Here is a 24,869-nt window from a genome sequence, read left to right as displayed (position 1 = left end):
GATTGCAATGGAGACTGAATGTCTCTTCTATGTTCCATGATATCCATCATTATCTCCAAGTCTTTACACTGTTGTAAACGGTTGAAAATATCCTTGTAGGTAGTCAAGGGTAGAGCCAATGGATCTGCAAAGTATATTATTGGGTATGCATATCGTTTAGCTAGCACTACCCAGTGGGTTCCAATAGAGTTGGATCGTGATGCATTAACAATAATAAATGTGTTGGTTTGCAAGTTCAGCGGAAAATTATCAGCGGCATACACCCCTCTGAATTTGAATTTGAGGTGTTTACACTTTTTCACTTGAAGATGAACTTGGTCTTCGTCCATTAGTATGTGATCATGGGAAGAGCGTTTTTAGATGCGTTTCTTGCGGAGTCAATGTAGATAGTAGAGGCTTTTTCTCCAAGAAAAAATATTTCAACGTTATGAGCTAACGCTGCATCGAACTTGAGTTCAACAGACAAAGATGAATTTGTGAGCTCTGGATGAATAAAGTCATGAGTTGCCTCTTGAGTGCTGGTCAGATCAAATACCATTATATAATGGTTTGCGAACTCACTCAGAGGTATTCCATGGCCAATTTCTACATAAGCTAATGCACTCATTGAATTGTAGTACAACCTCTTGTTGTCAGTTGTTGACATTGGAGTTCCAGCCGTTGCAAAACCGTTTCGATAAATGGTTATCTCTCTTAAACCAAACTTTTGATAATGGAATGGATTAGCGGTGTTGGTACCGATGAATGCTGTACCAACGCATAATGCAACAATGACTCTTCTGATTGGCTCTTTAGTGAAAATGTCCTCATGTTTCCAGCTTTGTTGGCCTGTTGTAGCCAAGAATGTTTTGGTAATTACTTCATTGTATCGGTAAATTGCCGGAGTTTTCAATAATGTCTTCTCAATTGCACCTACAACATCATCTGACACCGTCATTTTCCTGATAAATAAATTAGCCTCATCTATTTTAACCTTGTAGTGTTTCGCTGCGTCTTCGCTGATGACGGCAAAGTCATCTTGAGATCGTCTCATTGAAATGCGTAAGGTAACTCCACTAACCAAATGTTTCTCACACGAAAAGAAATCAACCGCCAACTTTCCATATAACGTTATACGTGCCGATTGTCGCACTGTTCTTTTTCTTATATCTGATATTGCTGTTGGAATAGTGCCGGGGTTGTCTTCATACTCGTAACCCTGACATTTTAGCCAGGTTTTTTTTGCGTCTGTACCGTGAGAGAATTCAGTTTCTATGAAACTTTTGTGTGCATATTGTCCATTAGCTGTCGAAATTTTGATACCATTTGCAGAAACAGTACAGTCGGCGAAAAGTGAATGGAGGATATTATTAGCAAAATATGGAAGATCACTGGCATTAGCGTCACCAGTTGTGTAGCGCAAATCCGTTCCATCTGTTTGAAGTATTCGACACTTGATCTCCAGGTAAATTTTTTGCAAGTCAATAAAATTGTTGCGATCACCAACAACTTCAAATTCCAATGATGATCCTGAAGGCGAATAAAGCGGTCCTGTTTTTTGCTCGAATGATTGATCAAATGTTACCAGCAAAGGTGGTTTTTCAAATAAGTCTAAAGAACTGTGAGTAGCTTCAGATGGTATTACAATATTAGTTCGCATTTTTCACTCGCGAGAAAAAATCCAGACGACTCCTTTTTGGACGGGGTTTTTGAGAAATGATTCTTCTCGTTGAGATTTTTCGTTTTTGGTTTGAGCGAGGTCTCGTGTATTGTCGTCTTTTTCGTCTAATTATTTTACGACCTGATGCAATACGTGATTGAAGAGATCCACCTATTTGTTTGCGAGCTGTTTTGGCTACTGTACTTTTCAGCGCTTGTTTTGCTGACTTTCTTTTGGTTGCAACTTCTACTAACTCTGGTGCTCCCTGAACCAATAAATCACGACCAATCTTTTTCGCTGCGGGCCAGAGAAATTTGCGTGCTAATGGCAGAGCAACTCTTCCAATACCTGCAGCAAGCGCTCCAAAACCGCTGCCTCTTTGTCTGTAGTGTCCGGAAAAATGCGGCATTGATTGAGATGCTTGATTGCTGTAGTATGCCTCCATATCAAATAATTTTTTGAAATTTTAAACTGACTATAACTTTTCCGGTTCCAGTAAAAGGAATTAGTTTTCCAGTTTCGTTTCTCAACTCTACCTGGATGTTCTGAATGTTGTTTGATAATATTGGCTTGTAATCCAAATTTGTGTAGGACTTGTGGTGTATGGGTGTCACTGTGTTTATGCTACCGTTTCTCAAACGTCTTTCAGACTCAATGATTTTTATTACCGGAGCTCTCACATCACCAAAGTTCTGATGTTCAATTATATCAATGTATACAAATATTAACTGTGATCCACAAGTGATATCAACTGGAAAATCTCCAACATGTCGGTTCAAAGAGTTGCCTGCATTTTCTGACTTGTAACCAATATGAATAAAACCATGATTCGAAATATCTCTTATTCCTTTAAAACCAAGAATACTGGGTACTTCTTCATCTTCGAATGACAAACCTTCGTTAGGTCCAAATTTCAGAACTAACTTTTGCGTTACAGTGTCGAAATCATAGTCAAACTGTTTCAATTGAGCGATTCGAAAAATTTCTTCCAGAAGCTCTTCTGAACTGTTGTATATACCTTTGCGAATTCTTCGAAGTTGTCCGGTGCGGTTATGTGAAGCATCAAGTTCAGCGCCAGAACTGACATACGCAACTATTTCGGCTGAGTTTACATTATTGATGTTTGATGGAAATGATATTGAAGCAAGGGCAACTTGCCAATCTCCATCTAACTGTAATGGTTGGGCAAGTTGATTTCGAAACTTGGCCATATTATTATTGGTAAAAATTCCCATTGATGCATTCGATATCAAATCAATAGTAAATTCTTTATTAATACTCATGTTTAGTCTTCGACCGGAATGACGTTCACTTGGACTAATTCTGGTTCCTAAAATTTTCCTTCAATTATAACGTTGTTTGCGTCTATAAGGTTGTATGTTGATGGACTGAGGGTGGCAACCTTGAATACTGTGAAGACTTCGTCTGTGTAATTTTGTTTATAACCTTTCCTAAATATTTCGTCTGGCTTTGCAATCCGAACCAGGTCTCCTTCTTCGTATTTCGGCTTGTACTTTTTTGTGCTAATTGCTAGGGATATTAGAAACGGTTCATGTTTTTTAAAAGTTTTATTAGGTGCAAGTTGGGTAACACGATTAACACGACTGTTTATAGTATTTACATACTGGGGCAATTCCTTAATGTAAGTCCAAGTCAAATTTTCCTCCAGGTATTTGTGAATAATGTTTTTGAGCGATCGAATATTCCTCTCAGCAAATGCCGACTTGGTTTCGTTTTCTGTTGTATATAAATGAATCTCCTTCTTTTCACAAAATTTTTTGAATTCACCTTTAAACTCGGATCCCTTGTCTGTCCAAACCCTTTCTGGTTTTTTCTGCTTTATCATTTTTTTGAACGCTTCAACAGCATCTTTTGCATATAAAGCCTTCATTGGTTGCACCCGTAGGTATCGCGATAAAACATCAACAGCCACCAGTAAATATTTGACTCCATTGTTGTGTTGGGCAATTTTATCCATATACGCCACATCGACAGACCAGATTTCGTTTATTCTGTATGCAACAGCTTTTAATCTCGGAAAAGTTTTCTGAATTGTTTGTATTTTGTGTATGGGGCTTTCGACTGAAGGTATTGAACCACTTTGGATCTTGGTAAACCACTGGCTTTCTTCAAGTTAGCAATGCTACCAAAAGCTGCACTACCTTTTGTGTATAATTTGTTCAATTGTTTAACGTGAGAGGAAGTAATTTGTCCACGAGCTAGACGGTTGGATTTCGTCTTTTGCATCTTCAAAGCTTCCTTCATCGTCGCCAGAAGCTTTTGATTCTTCTGTTCTCGAGACTCCTGATTCTTCGTTTTCTGGTTCATCCTCAAACAACTGCAACTTTTCGTTTAGTGATAAGGCAAGAAATTTTTTTGCGTATGTATTACAAGTTAATTGTGAACTGATATCTAGAAAGGTCAGGACTTTGTAATGTTCAAGTGAAAGCTTAGATGTTGTTTGTTGTAGATCGTAAAGAAAATCTGCGACAAGAATTCCCGTGCTTGACTTATTAACCATTAGTCTTGATGTCTGATCCAGCGATAGAGATTCTGACTCTTCTATTTTTTCCAATATTATGCTCGCTTTTTCAAACTTTTTTCTGTCAAGGTGTTTAATATCTCTCAAAACTCGCTCCCTGGAAATTTTTGTATCAATTTTGTCATCTCTAGTCTCATTCAACTCATCTTTGATATTCTCTAAAATATTATCGGTCTGCTGTTGCGTGTCTTGTTGCGTGGTAGAAGGTGCTGGTGGAGACTTGCTTCTTTGCAACAGTGATATTTGTTTTGCTTTCTCTCTGACATTTTTATTGTTGAGAAGTTGGGCAATTTGAGGTTGTTCATTCGCATACATTTGACGAGGAATTAGCACAAACTCTTCAGTGTGAATTTTGCTCCAGAAAAGCAATACAAGGTAACGCAATCAGTTTAATTAGACGAATTCCAGAGTCTGATCGAAAGATTTTGATTCTCTCACTTTTTTCAACTCGCCTGTCTGCAAGTTTACGTAGTGGTTTCTCGAATTTTTTTAATTCAACTTTTTTGATTGGTACAACTCCAGAGAGTACGTTCATCACACAGTCACTCAAGAACCAAATGAAATCGCCCTGATGTAATATTTCTATTTGAGCTGTGTTCTCATTCCTCTTATTTGCCCATTGCTTGAGCATAAGCAAATGTTGCTTTTTCATTTGTAATTGTTGTAATGACTGCTTCAGGGGACGAAATGTAAAAAATAGAAGGATCCGGTGCAATTAGTTGCGATGAAAAACGTAAACCCTGACTGGTTTTTGGGTCGAGATCAATCATCAAATGTCCAAAGGGCTCCGCAGTTGCTAGTTCGTATGCTTCTTTTATCAGTTGGAGACAATTCAACTGTTTTCCAAGATATTCAATTTGTTGAATGTCACGAAGCGACTTGAATAATATTATGTGTGTTGTATTCAGATCAATGGTTCTGGACCATTTGCTTTGATGGAACAAATTATGCTTGACGTATATAACATGTAATTTGCGATGACGTCCTGAGGTAGCTATTTTTACAAATTCTTTATCGTTGAAGATTTCTTAAAATGAATCGTCATAGATAAGCAGACAATGTGATATATTTTTTGTTATATCAAAGCCTGAGTATTTTAGAAACTCAATCCCTGGTATAACTCGTTGCATATCTTTGAAAAGTGGTTGGAACTCTTTGTAAAAATAATAAATTTTTTCAAAGCGTGGATAAAAGGTCGAACCCTTTAGCATTCGAAACAAGAGTTCAGTTTTACCACAACCACTTGGTCCTACAATAGACATGAATACCCTGTCATGTGTTAGAATAACTTTGTTCATAGTTTGGGGTTAGGTAAAATGTAACCAACTAAACTCGATAAGAGAGCAATCCAAATTGATTTCTCTTCACAGCTTTCTGATAATAGAAAGAGCATAGAGAAGCAAAGAATGATCATTAAGACAATGATACTAACTTGAACAAAAAATATTACTTCGGACCTTGGCACTGTTGAATTTGAACAACAACGCCATGGGGGCCTCTCTTTGTTGTTCACATCAAAGACTTAATGACTGATACCGGCGTCAGCCTAGTCTCTTTGATTCATTGGAGAAAAATAATTAAATGAAAAGTGAATTGAAACAAGGATGATATAAAATGTTAAATTTTTGAATTATTTACTGGGCAACTGTTTCATGTACCAGAACTCAAACAAATTGAAACCTTTAATATGACTTTTTATCTCTAGTTTATAACAAACGGTTGATGAGTCATTTTCCTCGAACGATGGTTGATTGAAGACTTTTTCAACTTCGGGGTGCTCCAAGACATATAACCGCAACTCATTCGGCATCTCAATAAGTGATATCTCACGTTCTGGTGGTGTTTTTTTCAATCTAAATTGAGGAACTTTTTTGTCCGCCCATTGCTTCCAACGTGGGATTCGCTGCTCTTTGGGGTACTGCATAGGCTTCTGATTTGTTTTGTTCATAGCCATAATTGAACTGATTCCGATGTTCTCGAGCTCTTTGTTTATTTTTTATGTACAGTTGGAAGTGATAGAAATTATATATCACGGGCAGGAAAGCCCTAAAGCTGTCCAGCTCGTCGGGAGAAAGAGTAATGGTTGCAAAATAACGTTTTGCTGCTGCACTATGAAGCGAGTTGTAACGCGGTTGTTGTGCTGTGTTTGGCTTGTTGTTGTTGAGATAGTTCGCTCGGTTCTGTTGATCACTTGAAAAATTTTTCTGTATTGGTGGAGAGGGATCCTGAACTCTGTTGAATATTACAATCGGCTGATCGTCAAGTGGAGTCAAGCAAGTGAATATCTTCAAGTTGTCTGACAGATAAGTTGTTAAAGTTGCTGTGTTTTCTCAGTGCATCACTTTGTGTCCACTGTGAAAATATTCTTGCTTTACGTTCCGCGCAGTGGTTTGATAATTGATCGTTTGTTGAACGAAAGTTTGAATGATGATAACAGGAGGGAACTTGTTCTTCTGATATTATCTCTGAGATTCGGGGACAATTTAGATCCTCCAGATTATAAACAGGTTTTTGTAAAAGCTTACTGAGGAGCTCACACTTTTCAATGCCTTTGGCAACAAAGTTTTTCCGTGTGAATCGGAAACTGAAACTCAGAAAGATTGTTTTCAAATCACAGTAAGGTGTATCACCTTCGTCCCAATCAAGACCGTGTACGTTATTGGTCAGCCAAATAACAGTTTGTCTATCGTGTGCGGGTAAATCAGCGAATTTAAGCGGCGGTTTGAAAAATATTGTATCGTTGTAACTGGAACACAAACTCAGTTCTTTTATAATGAACCCAAGTGGCTTGAGTTTGAAACCTTCGAGATCGAGGACAATAATATTTGTGGTTTTGCTGCCAAAATTTTCTAGCATTCCAATTCACGAAACAATTGTGAATGAAAAATTTTCACTGATAGAGTGAATAATATTCCTGTCAGGTGCCCGAAAAGACAATTGTTTACTGGTGAGTAACGGAAAGCGTAAACATATCCAGGGCCTTTGTTTCGGCAATCTTTTATAAATCCAGCGGCGTCATGAAATGCAGCATGAAGTCGTAGCACTTTGCTCCGTTTCAATAAGGGATCTAGTCTTGAATTATCAATTCCAATGAAACCACCATAGGGTCTAAATTTAAGTGCTATTTCTCCGTCAACTTCTGGATCTAACAAAGAACAAGCAGCTCAGCTACGAAATATAATTGTCGATAAGATATGTGTGTATAGTTTATGTTACCTCTCAGTGATAAAACTTTCTCATGAATGAGCTTGATGTCTTTTGTTCCTATTGTGTTCATTATTTACTGTTTACTGAACGTGAGCGTTTAGAGTTTTTGTTTATAAATCTTTCAATTCTGATTGGTTGTCAACTTGAATAATAAATCAAGCACGCCGATTGGTCAATTTGTTTTGGAAAGTTTTGTGACCCTGAACATGTTGGGGATGATCTGATGACTCTCCAATTAATATATCATTAATGATTTTATACATCTACTAACAGGTTAGTTGTTTTACTGTTGTTTTCATCAATTTGTGTATGCATTTATGGACATAGGTGATTATGACCATAATTGCGTACATACTTAGGTAAAAACTTGTTTTTCTTGAAATCTGTATGTATGTATGTATGTATGTATGTATGCATGTATGTATGTATGTATGTATGTATGTATGTATGCATGAATCTATGTATGTTTGTATGTATTTATGTATGTATGAATGTATGTATGCATGTATGTATGTATGTATGTATGTATGTATGTATGTATGTACGTATGTAGGTATGTATGTATGTGTGTGTATGTATACATACATCAATACATACATATATAGATACTCACATACACATACATGCATACATATGATTACATAAATACATTCATACATGCATACAACAAAACACACAAATATACATACATACATACATACATACATACACATATATACATATACACGTTACATATATACATGTATATACATATATACATTTACATAATACATACATACATGCATACATACATACATATACATATACATATATACATATACACAACACATATATACATGCATATACATATACATAATACATACATATACATACACATATATACATATACACAATACATATATACATGCATATATATATATATATATATATATATATATATATATATATGTATGTAAATATGTAAAATAGGGGGGACATTTTATTCAAATTTTCAAAATTTTCAAGTGTCCCACCCCGGTGTTGTTGGGCCGAGAAAATCAGGCTTCCAAAAATGTCCGTCCCCCCCCCCCCCCCCCGGTGAAGTTCTAGTCACTTTTTTATACTACTCAGCTATAACCACAAATGACCATTTTGTGCAAAATAACTTAAAAAATCAAAAAAGCGGCCAAATACCTAGGCTAAGCTTCAGCTTATTAGATTTTAAAAGTTTCAAGCAGTACAAAGTTACCTTGTCATTTACTTTCTCATCATCAATATCATCATTGTCCAAACTCAAGCGTCGCATTGTTGTTAGCAAACTATGGCGCACCAGCTCTCCATCACTTATTTTGTCACCATTTTCAACGGAATCATCCAATTCATTCAGCATCTGAGGCGCGAAAGAAGTGTTGAAATCTATCAGACTTCCCTCTTCTGATGGACAGTTGATTGCTGATTTGTTGGCCAAAATCTCCATCATCGCAAACTCTAGATTCTCAACTAGGGAATCAATTTCCCCAACAGACAACAGTCTCTCATTCCGCAAAACCATCTTGAGTTGCTTTTCCATACTCAAAGACTTCTTAGCCTAAACATAAACCAAAACATGAGCTTAATCGAAACATAGCCGACTAACGCCAGCGAGAGCAATTAGAAGTCAAGAAGTCAAGACCCAATGGAAAGAAGAAACATAAACCGACAAATGTCGGAAGAATTTCTCTTGCACGACAGGCGAGGCAATTTAATTCATGGTCTTTAGTATGGATCAATTTTTCTTTATGGGTGCAAAAACCTCGACCCGACAGGGATTCGAATCACTGACCTCCCGGACCATGTCCACCCGCACTAACCACTGCGCTACAAGTCACTTCATTTTGCTATGCTGCAACCGATTTTATATTAGCAAAAAGCTTTACTTCGGAGTGAGAGCAATAGAGATCACTCAAAAATAATGATCGAAAGCGTGAAAAAGCCACTTGAGAAGTCAAAGAATGTTCTAGAAAAAAACGCGAAATTGTCAAGCGAAAAATTTGCATAAAAAAGACACACGTTTACAATAATTGCTATGAACTGCGTTCAAGAGCACTTAAAAACACGTTCTCTCCCCACATTTACGCAACAAAAATACGTACAATAAGATTGAGAAATTTGACAAACTGTTTTTGAGTAGACTTGATGGCAACCTCAACAATTTCAATAAGCAGTAGGTTTAAGCTGATAAAAATTGCCTTATCATTTTATTCGCCTTGCGTTGTATCGGTTCAGCTGTCTTGAATGTACCAGGCAAAAAAAACAGGCATACTCAACAGAAAGAATTGGAACACGCTAAATAAGTGGCCAGAAGCTATAATTGAAACAACCTATTCTGAATGAAAATTTGGAAGGCTGACATTTTCACTTTCTGCTAATATTTTGCTCCGAAAAAATATACAAACATAACCGACTAACGTCGGGCGAATTGCTCTCAAACGACTGGCGAGCGCTTGGCTTCGTCAGTAGCTAGCTACGGTTTAGTCAGGCTAGCTTCAGCTTGATTCGACTCTGTAACTTTTAGTTTTCTAGGCTTGTTAGTAAATAAATCAAATAAAAAAATGATATTTTAAAAAATTGCAAAATATTGCAAAATTTAAAAAAAGCTTCTAGATTTCGCAGAGGAAATGTTCAAAACTATTTTTATCTTCGGAGTTATGTCAAGTAACCCATCCGCAAGAATTGAAAAGCTTCGTGGGCCCGTAAGGATCGTTAAACTCAGAAAAAGACAAAAAAAAATCAAAAATTTAAAAAGGATTGCAAATTTCAACAAAATCTTGGTAAAATTTTCCAAAAACATTTCATTGTCTCAAGAGACTATCCAGTATCCCTATTGTAAGCTTTAAATAGTTTCACTGGCTCATAAAGATCCATAAATTTGGAGCATGATAATAATTTTCCGAAAATTTGAAAAATTAAACATTATCAAAAAATTGCTAACGCTGGAGTCATTAAAATATAGATAACCATTTCATTAACTATGCAGCAGTTTATTACCCTTGGAGGAGGTCTCTAGGGCTCTGGTGCAGGAAAAAATGATAATAAATTCAAAAAGACTCAAAAAACTTGAAAAAAATTCAAATATTTTTCAAAAAATTTCCGATATTAAAATCTTGAAAACATTTCCTGCATTTCGAAGCTATGAAGTAACCTAAAATTAAACACTAGAGGAGGTTGTGACTCTTGGGGCTGCAGTAACCTAAAAAATGACAATTTCGAAAATACTGAAAAAAAATTGCAAGTTGCATTAAACAAACTGCTAAAATTTGTGATACTAAAAGTTGAAAACTAATGCATGGCCAAAAAAAAAATTTCCAGTAACTTATTATCAAATCCTAACGGAGATTTTTTTGCAAGGCTGAAAAACCTGAATAATGACAATGAATGTCAGAAAATTGAAAAATTGCAAGTTTTATAACAAAAAATGCTAAAATTCGTGGTGTTGAAATCTGGAGAAACATTCCATTCCATTTATGCAGTAACATATTTTCAAACTATAGAGGAGGTTCCTTGGCGCTTGAGGCTGGCGAAACCTAAAAACTTCAAGTTAAAAATTCAAGTTTTATAAAAAAAAATGGCTAAAATTTGTCATATTGAAAAATTGAAAGCTATTCCATGGCAAATAAAATTTTTTCAGTAACTTATTATCAAACCCATAAGAACGTTTTCTGGCCCTTGCGTCTGGAAAGTCGTGAGAAAGAGAAAATGTCAAAAAATGAAAAAATTTGCACGTTTTGTCAAAAAAAGGTAAAATTCGTGATGAAATGTTGAAACCATTCCACTACCACTAGAAATTATGCAGTTAGCTTTTAAAAAACCCTAGAGGAGGTTCCTTGACACCTAGGGCTGAAATTTTAGAATTTTCAAAAAGCTTGAAAAAAAATAAAATTAGTATAAAATTGCCTGTTTTTAACGATCGGTTGTTCGTCAGTAGCTACGGATGGGGGGGTGCACTGGGGTGCTGATGAGGATGGAGGGGGGGGGGGGGGTGCAACAGTGGGGTGGTGGGGGCAGCAGCGCAGTGGGGGGCAATAGTGGGGGGCGGGCTGGGTCAACAGTGAGGGTGTCTTCAACCTCTAAAAACCGCCCTTCACACCATAAGGATAAGTCTACAAAACAGTTTTAGCTGAAACAGAGCTGAAAAGCTCAAAGAGCACTTAATGCCCGCTGGGCGCTACCTGTTTATCCCGTTTTTGAGGACGAAAAGTCAAAAGCGTCAGACAAAAAATCGGTCACGCGAAAAATCGCATAAAAAAGACCGACAGGACTAATATAAACATACCCGGCAGATTGCCGGAAAATAGCCGCCGTTGATTCCAATAAGCATGATTGGGATTGAAAGAATAGAAGATATTGAAAAAAAAAAAGATTTTTGTACAAAAACATTTTTTAAGTCCGATTTATTTTGATGGCATTTCGTAGTTCAACATAACGTACTTCTGTTTCTTAAAGAGAGGCTACAGGGGCTACTATCAATACCAATAAGCATTAGAGATGTTCACTAAGAATCATAGGAACGACGTTCAAATCGCGGGCATCTAAAATTGGGCTTTATGGGTTTATCCCGTTTCTACTTCTGACTTCAATTTTTTATACTGACTGTGTTCATTTTGAATTGCTTTGCTTAGCAACTGATGTTCAAATTCACTTTTAGCAGAATGAGAGAAGAGAGAAACTAGCCTAGAGAAGTCAAAAAGATATCACGCAAAATGTTGAAAAAGCGGCAAAATGAGGTGAAGCGAAACATTTTTTTATTCGACGAAGTAAAAAAACAAAGCAGGACAAGTCCTGACGTACAATTCAAAGAATTTTCATTGGCTTAACAGAAAAACTAGACCTATAATGGACTATGAGTGAATTGAGAAAGCCATTTTAAAAAAAATCAGATCGAAAAATAAGAAAAAACAAAAAATCAATGTCAAAATGCCGCATGTGAACAACAAAACCACTAGCGAGAAATGAAAATTTAATTCAAACAAAAAACTAGGCCTAGAATGAGCTGAGAACGTATTGGGAAAACCATTTAGAAAAAGATCCGATCCAAAAAATCGAAAAAACGGTAAAAATCAGAGTGAAATTGCCGCATGTGAACAAAAAACCACTACCGAGAAACCGAATTTTTGTTCAAACACCATTTTTGCACTCTACTTTAAAAATAGAGCGAAAAAAATTCACGCCACAAAACCACTCGCTTTTTCGCTCCACTTCCTGTTTCGGCGTGACCAAAATCACTACTCCAATTTGACTTCAAAAATCATGAAAATGTGTGAACAGATCTTAAAAAAAACATAGCCGGAAGAATTCCGGAAACGATTCGAAGTAGAAATCTGACTATTCTGACTAATCAGATGCATCACCAGCATATTACCAATCGACAGACATTGTAACCAATTCACAAAGAAAAGACTGGAGAAGTGGAAACTTGACAAAAACAAAAGCAAAAAATAATATTCTCTAAAAATCCAAACAAAATTCTCTACAAAAAGATAACATCCAGCTTCCCATCCATAACTCATAGAAATAAATTAGTTATATAATTGGCTAGATCAATCGCCCACCTAGTACTTGCAGAGAAACGTTAAACAACAAACTAAAAAAAGACTAAGAAAAACTATTTAACGAATTAGATTTGTATAATTTGTTTAAATGAAAACTGCCCTGCTAAGCCTTCAAGTGCAACTTCATAGTATCGACACTTACAAAAATGCTCTTTATTGAGAAAAAGTTACAAACAAAAAACATTAAATTGGAAGAAATAGGCAATAAACTTAGAAAAAAGACAAAAAGTGGCCAAAATTTGCTCTGATTTACTCGATTTTCTTTAACAAAAACAACTCGAAACTAATATCATTCAAAATGAGAGACATCCAAAAGAGCTAAAACAACTGACTTCCACTAGAAAACTCCCCAAAGGCTATCAAAGGTTGAGGAAGAACAGAAACGACATTTAAAACCAAATTGAACAAATAGAAAACGAGAAAAAGTAAGGTGTTTTTTAAATTTTACCAGAAAAAACAAAGCCAAATAAAGTTACTTTGAGCAAATAGAGCAATGAAATGCTCGCGAAAAAATGGACAAGTCATAACAAGCTAAAAAAATTGTCTACCATTGAAAAAAAAAACGAAAAAAAGCCAAAAATTTAAAAAAGTGGTTAAAAAATTCCTAATTTTTCTGCCATTTTTCTTCAGAAAAAATGTTTAATGACAACAAAATAAGACTCAATTTGTATCCCTGATGATCCTTGAGTAACGAGCTTGTATGCAAATTGCACTTAAAGCAGTAAAACAAAACAAAAGGCCAAAATACATTAAATTTCGTCGAAAAATCAGCAAAACTGATCAAAAACCTCCAAATTTGCATAAAACTCAAATTAACTACTTGAAACCTTCAATTCCTATCAGAACGAGCTCAAATCCAATACAATATCACAATCCGACCTCATAAACAAGAAAAATTGCAAATAAACTGCTTTTAAAAGCCGCACGTGAACAAAAAAATTTCGCTCGCTGAGAGAAAATTTTTTCACACATCAATTTCTCGCTCTCAAAAACAGCGGTATGAACAAAAAAACCACTCTCTTTTCGCTCCGCTCTTCACTTTTGTTCAGCAACCAAATCACTCCAAATTTTTTCACGCGTTTCATTTCCCGCTTAAAAATTCACTCCAATAAAATTGATTAAAAAAAAGGACTTCTCCAATACTCCTCTTCGAGTCGTTAAAAAAGACAGCAAAAAAATGATCAGCTATTCGATTATGAAAAAATATTTTATTGAAGAAAGCAGTGAGCATCATAAACGAGGTTGAACACTTACTACATGATCACAAATATCAAATAACCAATCATCACCAAAGTAATAATTACATTTATACAAATAATCAATTGCATACCAATACACCCAAAAGGAACCCACCAGGAACGGTGTTGACAACTTATCCGCCATTCTGTTGGTGAGAGCAGCTGATTCTGTCAATTCATTCTCCTCATTAGCATCCACAGACACATCAGGAATAGTCTGCAACACATGAACCAATTGAAATACGATTTCTACTATCAACTTATAACCACTGACCTGATAGACCATAGTTGCATGGTGTAACTTTTTTTTCACTCTAGGAAATTAAATAGTTCTTGTTCTTGTTCAGCAACGCGGCATCACTATCGTTATTAAGAAAATTATGATTGACACGCATCTGTACGTTCAATTTCCAATCTCAAACATTTTCTCTCATAGTCTCTCTACGCCCTCCTTCTAATTTTTAAATATCGGTATTTGTTATTTTGATGTTTTTTTTATCTCTCCGCTCAATGGATTAGTCAAAAACAAAATATCTCAGAAGGGCGTGCAGGGAATCCAGGGATAAAATTTAACAGATTTAGTTAAAACCCTAATAGATTCGAAAATACTGTCCTTTAAATGGGGTTCATGAACTTTATACCAGCCGGGCTTTTTTGTCAAGCCAGTTTTAACCAATCAATATCCCTTGCGGAAGGATACCAAATTACCATTAAAAACTGTCAAAAAACTAAATCGGTTGTTAAGATTTTTTCAATTATTTGAGAAAAATTAATTCTTCTCTTTTAAAGTTCTCGCGTTTTGAAAAGTATACGTACAGGGTAAACAGATAAACAAAAAAAAATCAATAGATATATCAAATTTTGAAGTCCAATATGATACATTCAAGATATTGAAGACAAACATCACCGACTGATATTGAACGCATAGTTCTCAATCCACTGCCGAGGGATTAGGACGAGTTAATGTAGCTCTTTCTTATTATAAAACGTTAAAAATTATTTTTCATGTCAATGCAGAAACTTTGATTTTGTTTATTTATTAGTGTATGAGTTCCTAAACTCCAAACAGTTCGCGTAATTAAATCAATAGGAACCTTTAGTGGAAAACATGTTGCCTATAAATAGTGCAGAAACGTTTTTATTGTTCCGATTCACTTGTCAGTCAATTTTGGCCGATCGATATATTAATCGTAGAAAGTTGTGACTTGTATCATTAGAAAGCTCATCCAACGTAGATTATGGAAAAAAGATTTTTGTTTTTTTTTTGTTTTTTACAGGGAAATTGAGGTTTGAGGAATAGTAGACGGAATTCCGTTGTTTTTATTCACATTTTCCGTAACTTTTGACAAAATTTTCGCCAAATTGGCTAAAGTTTGTTAAAACTGTTAACAACAATGTTATTGGTTTTACTTTTAAGGATTGGTTGAGCGGAGTCTTTTGAATAATGCTTTAAATAACTTTTCGAGTTTCAGACTTTTTTCATCAAAATGGCCCCAAATACGCTTTTTCATCCCAATTTGTTTAAATATGCCAGAACTAGAGACGTAATACCTCCTGCCACGATTTTTGAAAGGCTAGCTGTACTTTCGATGTCTATATGAGTAATCTGAAATTCAAATTTTGCGGTTTTTCAACACATTAGGTCAGTTATGCAAAATGCAACAATTATTTTTTAGTTTATTGAAATATTTCGTTTGCTAATTGTTCTATTTTTTGAGCATTCGGAACAAACAAATGTTTTTGTGGCACGCGCAGCAAAATCAAGGCTAAGTTTGGACTAATCTTGGATTCTTACGGTCAATAATTACTCGGATCATATTGGAGCGCTGTCTTTTTAGCATTTGTTTTTTTATGTTGCTTACTGACGTGAATGATTTCAAATCAAGGCCTAATTAATGACAGATCCTGTTTGCAACAAACGAGGCCAAAAGAAATTATCTTATGTCTAATGTCTTCAACGAAAAGCTCATAATTTTTATGGCTTCGACGATAAGTTTTCGTAAACTTTAATCGATTCCTTGTTTTGACTTCATTTATTCTTTTGCGGCCTGGTCAGTTCATCAGATTGTTCAAAGATCCAGTTGGTTTCTTTAGAGTTCAAAGTGATCATATGAACCCATGGATCCTGAAGGCTTTTAGATTTTATATAATGCCACTTATGACTTCTATTATATTTGTTTAAAGAATGTCAGTGATGTTTTAACTGCGCCCATTTTTTAACATATAACTTACTCTCCATGTAGAGGGCAAAAATCATTCGAAGTGATCTAAAAAGTATTCTTTATAGGGGTTTTCTATTTAATTAATCGTATTGTTACTACAATATTTCATGAAAGTTGAATGAATTTCGTATAATAAAAAGTAAAGTGAATTTAGCCTATATTTGAGGTTTATGTTCGTTCCATTTTCAAAATATCACAGTAATGACAGGTCCAATTGGCATTGAAAAAATACGCAAACCAACATTTTTAGGTGATTTTTAAAATTTTTGTAATTGCATATTACTTAAAGTGGTTTTCGAATAACTGCATGTATTTGAGGCTATATTAGTTCTCTTATCAAAAAATATCACAAAAAAGACAGGTCCAATTGACATTGGAAAAAAAGAAAACAAACATTTTAAATTTAAACGGCTGCGCAAGCGTTCTCTCGAAGAACTTACAATTTTCGGTTTTTGTCTCTAATTGACAATGTTTTTGTTGTCGTACGGCATATTCCTGAAACTCAAAAACCTTATATGCTTGCTATAAAAATTTAAATGAATCTAATTAAAGATTTCAGTTCGAAGCTAAGTGTTTGAATGTCTCAAATAGATTTACTTCAAAAGAGTATTTTTTAACTTCACAATTTTTCTCATTGTCGTCAACACGTAACTTAGTCTAAATTTTGACATGTCTCATCAACTTCTGTTGCTCCAAAGCAAACAATGTTTTGGCTTGCTGGTAACGTTTTGAGTAATGTATTTAGGGCTTGGAAATTAGTTTTCATGAGAATTTCCAAGTTTTCGATACTTTCCAATATTGTGGTTTTTATGTCGTTTTCACAAAGGCCTTTTACATAAAAATCCCATTTAAGTCGAAAAAGTCAAACCCTTATTGTCAAAAAGTAGTTGATGGTTTTCAATTGCTTCAAAACTATGGTTTCTATCATTGTTTGTGAGATTTTAAGTTCTGTCCATATTTGTTTTTTTTGTCTTCTTATGATTCGGTGTAACTATTTACAAGCACAACTTGCTTCCTGAGAAGTTGCAAGTAAATCTGTTTCCGCTTCAAGTTGAAATCTATGGTCCGTTGGAAACTTTGAAATAATTTGTTCAAAAAAATCAGTGGATTTTCGAGCTGGTCAATTTATCGTATTTCCGTCAATTTTTTAGCTTGAACTCTTTAACGACCGATCGCATCCTGTTGCTAGCAAACGAAAATCCAATCAATGCAACTGTTTATATTTTCATTTAATGGTTTCTTGGCTCTGATACTACGCATTATCATACGAAAAGAGTGACTTCTGGATATTTTCCCCCTTGTGTGTTTTTTGTTTCTTTGCCTTTTAATTACACTAATAGGGTAGCTCAATTGGCGTTAAAAATACGCTATTGAGATCAAACCCTTAAGGACGCTTTCTGGCCCCTGCGTCTGGGAAGACGTGAAAAAGGAAAAATAAATGTCAAAAAATTGAAAAAAAATTGCACGATTTGTCAAAAAAAACGCTAAAATTCGTCATGAAATGTGGAAACCATTCCTCTACCACTAGACACCAGCAGTTAGCTTTTATAAAACCCTAGATGAGGTTCCTTGACACCTAGGGCTGTAAGAATTCAAAAAATGACGAAAATTGCAAAATTTTCAAAAAGCTTGAAAAAAATTTGTGAAAATTAGTATAAAATTGCCATTGCCTCTTTTTAGCGATCGGTTTTTCGTCAGTAGCCACAGGTGGCGGGGGGGTGTCAACAGTGAGGGTGTCTTCAACCTCTAAGAACCGCCCTTCACACCATAAGTATAAGTCTCCAAAACAGTTTTAGCTGAAACAGAGCTGAAAAGCTCTAAGAGCACTTAATGCCCGCTGGGCGCTACCTGTTTCTCCCCTTTAAGGACGAAAAAAGTCAAAAGCGTCATTCGTTTGAGAGCAATTAAAAATTGACGCAAAACGAGCGGACAAATTGAGTACATCGATTCACATTCAATAAATGATCAGCCATTCGATTATGAAAAATATTTTATTGAAGAAAGCAGTGAGCATCATAAACATGAGGTTGAACACTTACATGCTCACCAATATCAAATAACCAATCATCACCAAAGTAATAATTATATTAATACAAATAATCAATTGTATACAAAGACAAGCAACAGGAACCCACCAGGAACGGTGTTGACAACTTATCCGCCATTCTGTTGGTGAGAGCAGCTGATTCTGTCAATTCATTCTCCTCATTAGCATCCACAGACACATCAGGAATAGTCTGCAACACATGAACCAATTGAAATACGATTTCTACTATCAGCTTATAACCACTGACCTGATAGCCCATAGTTGCATGGTGTAACTTTTTTTCACTCTAGGAAATTAAATAGTTCTTGTTCTAGTTCAGCAACTCGGCATCACTATCGTTATTTAGAAAACTATGATTGACACGCATCTGTACGTTCAATTTCCAATCTTAAACATTTTCTCTCATAGTCTCTCTACGCCCTCCTTCTAATTTTTATGCCTTTCAAAAATCGGTATTTGTTATTTTGATGTTTTTTTATCTCTCCGCTCAATGGATTAGTCAACAACAAAATATCTAAGAAGGGCGAGCAGGGACTCCAGTGATAAAATTTAACAGCTTTAATTAAAACCCCAATAGATTCAAAAATACTGTCCTTTAAATGGGGTTTATGAACATTATACCAGCCGGGCTTTTTTGTTAGGCCAGTTTTAACCAATCAATATTCCTTGCGGAAAGAGACAAATTACCATTAAAAACTGTCAAAAAACTAAATCTTAAGATATTTTCAATTATTTGAGAACTAAACTAAACTTAAGATATTTTCAATTATTTGAGAAAAATTAAATCTTCTTTAAATTTCTCGCGTTTCGAAAAGTACACGTACAGGGTAGACAGATAAACGAAAAAAATTCAATAGATATATCAAATTTTGAAGTCCAATATGATACATTCAAGATATTGAAGACAAACATCACCGACTGATATTGAACGCATAGTTCTCAATCCACTGCCGAGGGATTAAGAAGAGTTAAAGTAGCTCTTTCTTATTATAAAATGTCAAAAAATTTTTTTCATGTCAATGCAGAAACTTTGATTTTGTTTATTTATTAGTGTATGAGTTCCTAAACTCCAAACAGTTAGCGTAATTAAATCAATAGGAACATTTAGTGGAAAACATGTTGCCTACAAACAGTGCAGAAACGTTTTTATTGTTCCGATTCACTTGTCAGTCAATTTTGGCCGATCGATATATTAATCGTAGAAAGTTGTGACTTGTATCATTAGAAAGCTCATCCAACGTAGATTATGGAAAAAAAGATTTTTGTTTTTTTTTTGTTTTTTACAGGGAAATTGAGGTTTGAGGAAAAGTAGAAGGAATTCCGTTGTTTTTATTCACATTTTCCGTAATTTTTGACAAAATTTTCGCCAAATTGGCTAAAGTTTGTTAAAACTGTTAACAACAATGTTATTGGTTTTACTTTTAAGGATTGGTTGAGCGGAGTCTTTTGAATAATGCTTTAAATAACTTTTCGAGTTTCAGACTTTTTTCATCAAAATGGCCCCAAATACGCTTTTTTATCCCATTTGTATAAATATGCCAGAACTAGACGTAATACCTCCTGCCACAATTTTTGAAAGGCTAGCTGTACTTTCGATGTCTATATGAGTAATCTGAAATTCAAATTTTGCGGTTTTTCAACACATTAGGTCAGTTATGCAAAATGCAACAATTATTTTTAGTTTGTTAAAATATTTCGTTTGCTAATTGTTCTACTTTTTGAGCATTCGGAACAAATAAGTGTTTTTGTGGCACGCGCAGCAAAATCAAGGCTAAGTTTGGACTAATCTTGGATTCTTACAGTCAATAATTACTCGGAACATATTGGAGCGCTGTCTTTTTTGTTTTTGTTTTTTTATGTTGCTTACTGACGTGAATGATTTCAAATCAAGGCCTAATTAATGACAGATCCTGTTTGCAACAAACGAGGCCAAAAGAAATTATCTTATGTCTAATGTCTTCAACGAAAAGCTCATAATTTTTATGGCATCGACGATAAGTTTTCGTAAACTTTAATCGATTCCTTGTTTTGACTTCATTTATTCTTTTGCGGCCTGGTCAGTTCATCAGATTGTTCAAAGATCCAGTTGGTTTCTTTAGAGTTCAAAGTGATCATATGAACCCATGGATCCTGAAGGCTTTTAGATTTTATATAATGCCACTTATGACTTCTATTATATTTGTTTAAAGAATGTCAGTGATGTTTTAACTGCGCCCATTTTTTAACATATAACTTACTCTACATGTAGAGGGCAAAAGTCATTCGAAGTGATATAAAAAGTATAGGGGTTTTCTATTTAATTAATCGTATTGTTACTACAATATTTCATGAAAGTTGAATGAATTTCGTACAATAAAAAGTAAAGTGAATTTCGCCTATAATTGAGGTTAATGTTCGTTCCATTTTCAAAATATCACAGTAATGACAGGTCCAATTGGCATTGAAAAAATACGCAAACCAACATTTTTAGGTAATTTTTAAAATTTTTGTAATTGCATATTACTTAAAGTGGTTTTCGAATAACTGCATGTATTTGAGGTTATAATTAGTTCTCTTATCAAAAAATATCACAAAAAAGACAGGTCCAATTGGCATTGGAAAAAAAGCAAACAAACATTTTAAATTTAAACGGCTGCGCAAGCGTTCTGTCAAAGAACTTACGATTTTCGGTTTTTGTCTCGAATTGACAATGTTTTTGTTGTCGTACGGTATAATCCTGAAACTCAAAAACATTATATGCTTGCTATGAAAATTGAAATGAATCTAATAAAAGATTTCAGTTCGAAGCTAAGTGTTTGAATGTCTGTCAAATAGATTTACTTCAAAAGAGTATTTTTGAACTTCACAATTTTTCTCATTGTCGTCAACACGTAACTTAGTCTAAATTTTGACATGTCTCATCAACTTCTGTTGCTCCAAAGCAAACAATGTTTTGGCTTGCTGGTAACGTTTTGAGTAATGTATTTAGGGCTTGGAAGTTAGTTTTCATGAGAATTTCCAAGTTTTCGATACTTTCCAATATTGTGGTTTTTATGTCGTTTTCACAAAGGCCTTTTACATAAAAATCCCATTTAAGTCGAAAAAGTCAAACCCTTATTGTCAAAAAGTAGTTTTTGATAGTTTTCAATTGCTTCAAAACTACGGTTTCTATCATTGTTTGTGAGATTTTAAGTTCTGTCCATATTTGTTTTTTTTGTCTTCTTATGATTCGGTGTAACTATTTACAAGCACAACTTGCTTCCTGAGAAGTTGCAAGTAAATCTGTTTCCGCTTCAAGTTGAAATCTATGGTCCGTTGGAAACTTTGAAATAATTTGTTCAAAAAAATCAGTGGATTTTCGAGCTCGTCAATTTATCGTATTTACGTCAATTTTTTTTGGCTTGAACTCTTTAACGACCGATCGCATCCTGTTTCTAGCAAACCAAAATCCAATCAATGCAACCGTTTATATTTTCATTTAAAGGTTTCTTGGCTCTGATACTACGCATTTTCATACGAAAAGTGTGATTTCTGGATATTTTCCCCCTTGTGTGTTTTTTGTTTCTTTGCCTTTTAATTACACTAATAGGGTAGCTCAATTGGCGTTAAAAATACGCTATTGAGATAATTTTTGTTCTCCATGAATAGCTTATGGTTTTAACGCATGCAACATCGTTTTCTTGTTAAAATTAACTTTGTGTTTTTGCGTTCTTTCTTACTTGTCTGACATATTATGAACAGTGACCGATCCCAATTGCTTCCTTTGAGGTATAAATTAATTTTCTTAATGTGTTGAACTGATACGTATTGGTTTTAATTAATTTGAAATTGGTCATAAGTAGAAACGTATTTTTGAGCCTTATACCTTCTGCTCTTCTTTTGCGACCTGTATCGAGTATCAATGCAGTTTTGCTTAGTTCCGGTGTTACCTGATTCCATTTTCATTTTGTGAAGAAGAGCATTTTTTAAAATACAGACACCGAGTTTTGGTGGTAATTAATGTTTTTTAATATTTGACTTTTTTATTGTCTTGCCCAGTACTCTCTTTAATGGCAGGTCCTCTAATTCAGCACTATTTTTTCAATTGAAAGTTTTCTATCGCTTCCTCATTCAGTGGACAAATAAATGAAAACGTGGATGAGCCGTGTCGGAACATTATGTGCAAACACATATTACCGAGCCTCCTTGTTAGAAACATATTTGAGAAAATAAGTTTTTCATAAATTCTTTCCGTTCCCTCAAACATCGAAATTAACCACATTAACCAGATTTTTATGAGTATGTCGCACTGCTCAGACATTAGAATTTCACAACTCAGCGTTTATTTTTTTCAATTAATGCAAATCGCTCAAATTGTACTTAATTTCCCCGAGAAATAATTTTGAAATAAATTTTTTTTTCGAGATTTTTTGTTTTCTTCCTTGGCTTCGGCTAATTTTTTTAAGTTTTATAGATAAAGCTGACGACACAGAACAATTACCGACCTTTTTAATAAATTCCGACAAATACATTACTGATCCTGCTTGTCAAAGTTATGCTACGTCAAGTCTTGCCGCGGAACAGTTTCTTGGAATTTCAAACCAATCTTTGGAGCTTTTTCCTCTTCCACCGGATGGAACATAATATTTACCAAATTTTTACAATGTATGATACGCTCTACAGACAATTTTAATACAAAAACTAGCATCTTATTCAGCCAAGTGTTGTAAGCAAAATTTCTCCTCGCGGGTTTTGGATCTCAGAGCTGTCACCACCCCCCCCCCCCACCCTGTAGCTTATGGCCCTCCGTCGTAACTCATACAATCTTAACTCTATAATGGTATGAACTATTATCAGCGTAAAAACTAGTGTTAGATTATTCACAAGGAAATGAAAAAATGGTAAAAAATTAACGGGGAGGAGTAGTTTTCAAATATCCTCTACCTTTGGGTCCCTTCTGTCTTCAGGCGTGCAGGCTATGACGTCATGCGTGATTGAGAACCTAACTGCCTTCCTGGCCTCGTCACTTTCGAGTCGCTTCAGGGGGGTCATGGAATGAGGGGGAACAAAATTGGGGTTGAACCCAAACACGGAATCGTTCAAGTTGGCAAATTTTGGTGGCACGTCCTCATCGTCAGCCGTAGTATTTAAATCCCTACAGTTAAACACAGGGAACTTAATCCGTTAGTACATCATAAGACTCCAAAAATTATTCAAAACTGCCCTTTTGACCTTGAATTCATGCATCGCCAGAAAAATCCGCATACTGAAATTCGCAGTCTAACACAACCAATGTAAGCAACCAAACCGCAATTTCTGCGTTTTACCAGTCAATAAAAATGAACTGAAAAATATGTGAATAGATATTTAAAACAACATCAGGAACACTGTCGAATATAGGTGCGGCATATTGTGCGTGCAGTAAAATTCATAGAAACTGAAACAAAGACGGGTAGAGGAGTTTCTTGGCACCACTTAAGAGACTTCGCAATCTGAAATATGTTAACTGCAATCATAATGATGAGCAATTCCCTGCCTCGAGCTTTGCGAACGTTTGTTCGTGGTGCAACTTTTTGGGACCAACGATACCTACGTTTAAGGTCAAAGGAACACATTTTTGAATTAAAGTGCCTAGTAAAAAGTCTTCTGCCCTTTGACATTGAATAAGATTATTCAATGTCAAAGGGCAGAAGCCTTTTTACGAGGCACTTTAATTCAAAAATGTGTTCCTTTGACCTTAAACGTGGGTATAGTTGGTCCCAAAAAGTTGCACCACGAGCAAACGTTCGCAAAGCTCGAGGCAGGGAATTGCTCATTATTATGATGATGAAGTTTTTGAACAAAATGGACCTTACCTTTGAAACGTACGCTAACGATACAACTTCATGGAACTAACTTAAATCATATGATCAATATCTAATGACGCAAAAGATCAATTAACTCTGGCTAGGGAACTTTAGGTCACGCGCGCAAATGCCGTTAACGATAAAAGTGATTCACTAAATTTTTTCAGCATTGCCGTTAACAACTAAAACAGAATAGAGCGTCAGACGACGGAAAAAACCAAACAAATCACAATATATCTACGCTCATATAACAGCTTTGCTGCCATGATAATACGACAAGTCTTGAAAGACGATAAGAGAACCCGGAAAATTCAGACCAGAAAAAAACGGATTTTAGCATAAAAGCAAGATTTCTAACTCCAAACAACAAACATAATTCAAAATGAAGACGGAAAACATCCGACTCACACCGGATGAGTTGCTCTTATACAAAAGACAAAGGTTAGGCTTGGCTTTGATTATAGATAGCGTAAGTTTAGGCAGTTAAAATCGATGGCGAAGAGCGGAAATTCGAGGGCAAACCACGAAGTTCTGCCTCAATCCTCGGCAACACTTAAACGCCTCGGATTTTACTAATTTAGAAAAATCGCACAAAAAATCAAT

General features: G+C 35.1%; 1 protein-coding gene across 1 annotated transcript in view; it reads right to left on the bottom strand.

The window, feature by feature from the left end:
* The window catches only part of LOC142342513 (uncharacterized), a 403,423-nt gene that overhangs the window by 312,017 nt on the left and 66,537 nt on the right, over positions 1-24,869 (bottom strand). The window contains exons 13-16 of the mRNA XM_075393861.1: positions 23,365-23,575; positions 18,551-18,652; positions 14,309-14,410; positions 8,617-8,955 (exon numbers count right to left, since the gene is read on the bottom strand). Coding sequence (XP_075249976.1) covers positions 8,617-8,955; positions 14,309-14,410; positions 18,551-18,652; positions 23,365-23,575 — 754 coding nt within the window. The remainder of the gene's footprint in view (positions 1-8,616; positions 8,956-14,308; positions 14,411-18,550; positions 18,653-23,364; positions 23,576-24,869) is intronic.

This window comes from Convolutriloba macropyga, chromosome 7, assembly GCF_964194025.1.
Source record: "Convolutriloba macropyga chromosome 7, txConMacr16.3, whole genome shotgun sequence".
NCBI classification, from domain to species: Eukaryota; Metazoa; Xenacoelomorpha; order Acoela; family Convolutidae; genus Convolutriloba; species Convolutriloba macropyga.
This window is presented reverse-complemented; position numbering and strand designations above follow the sequence as displayed.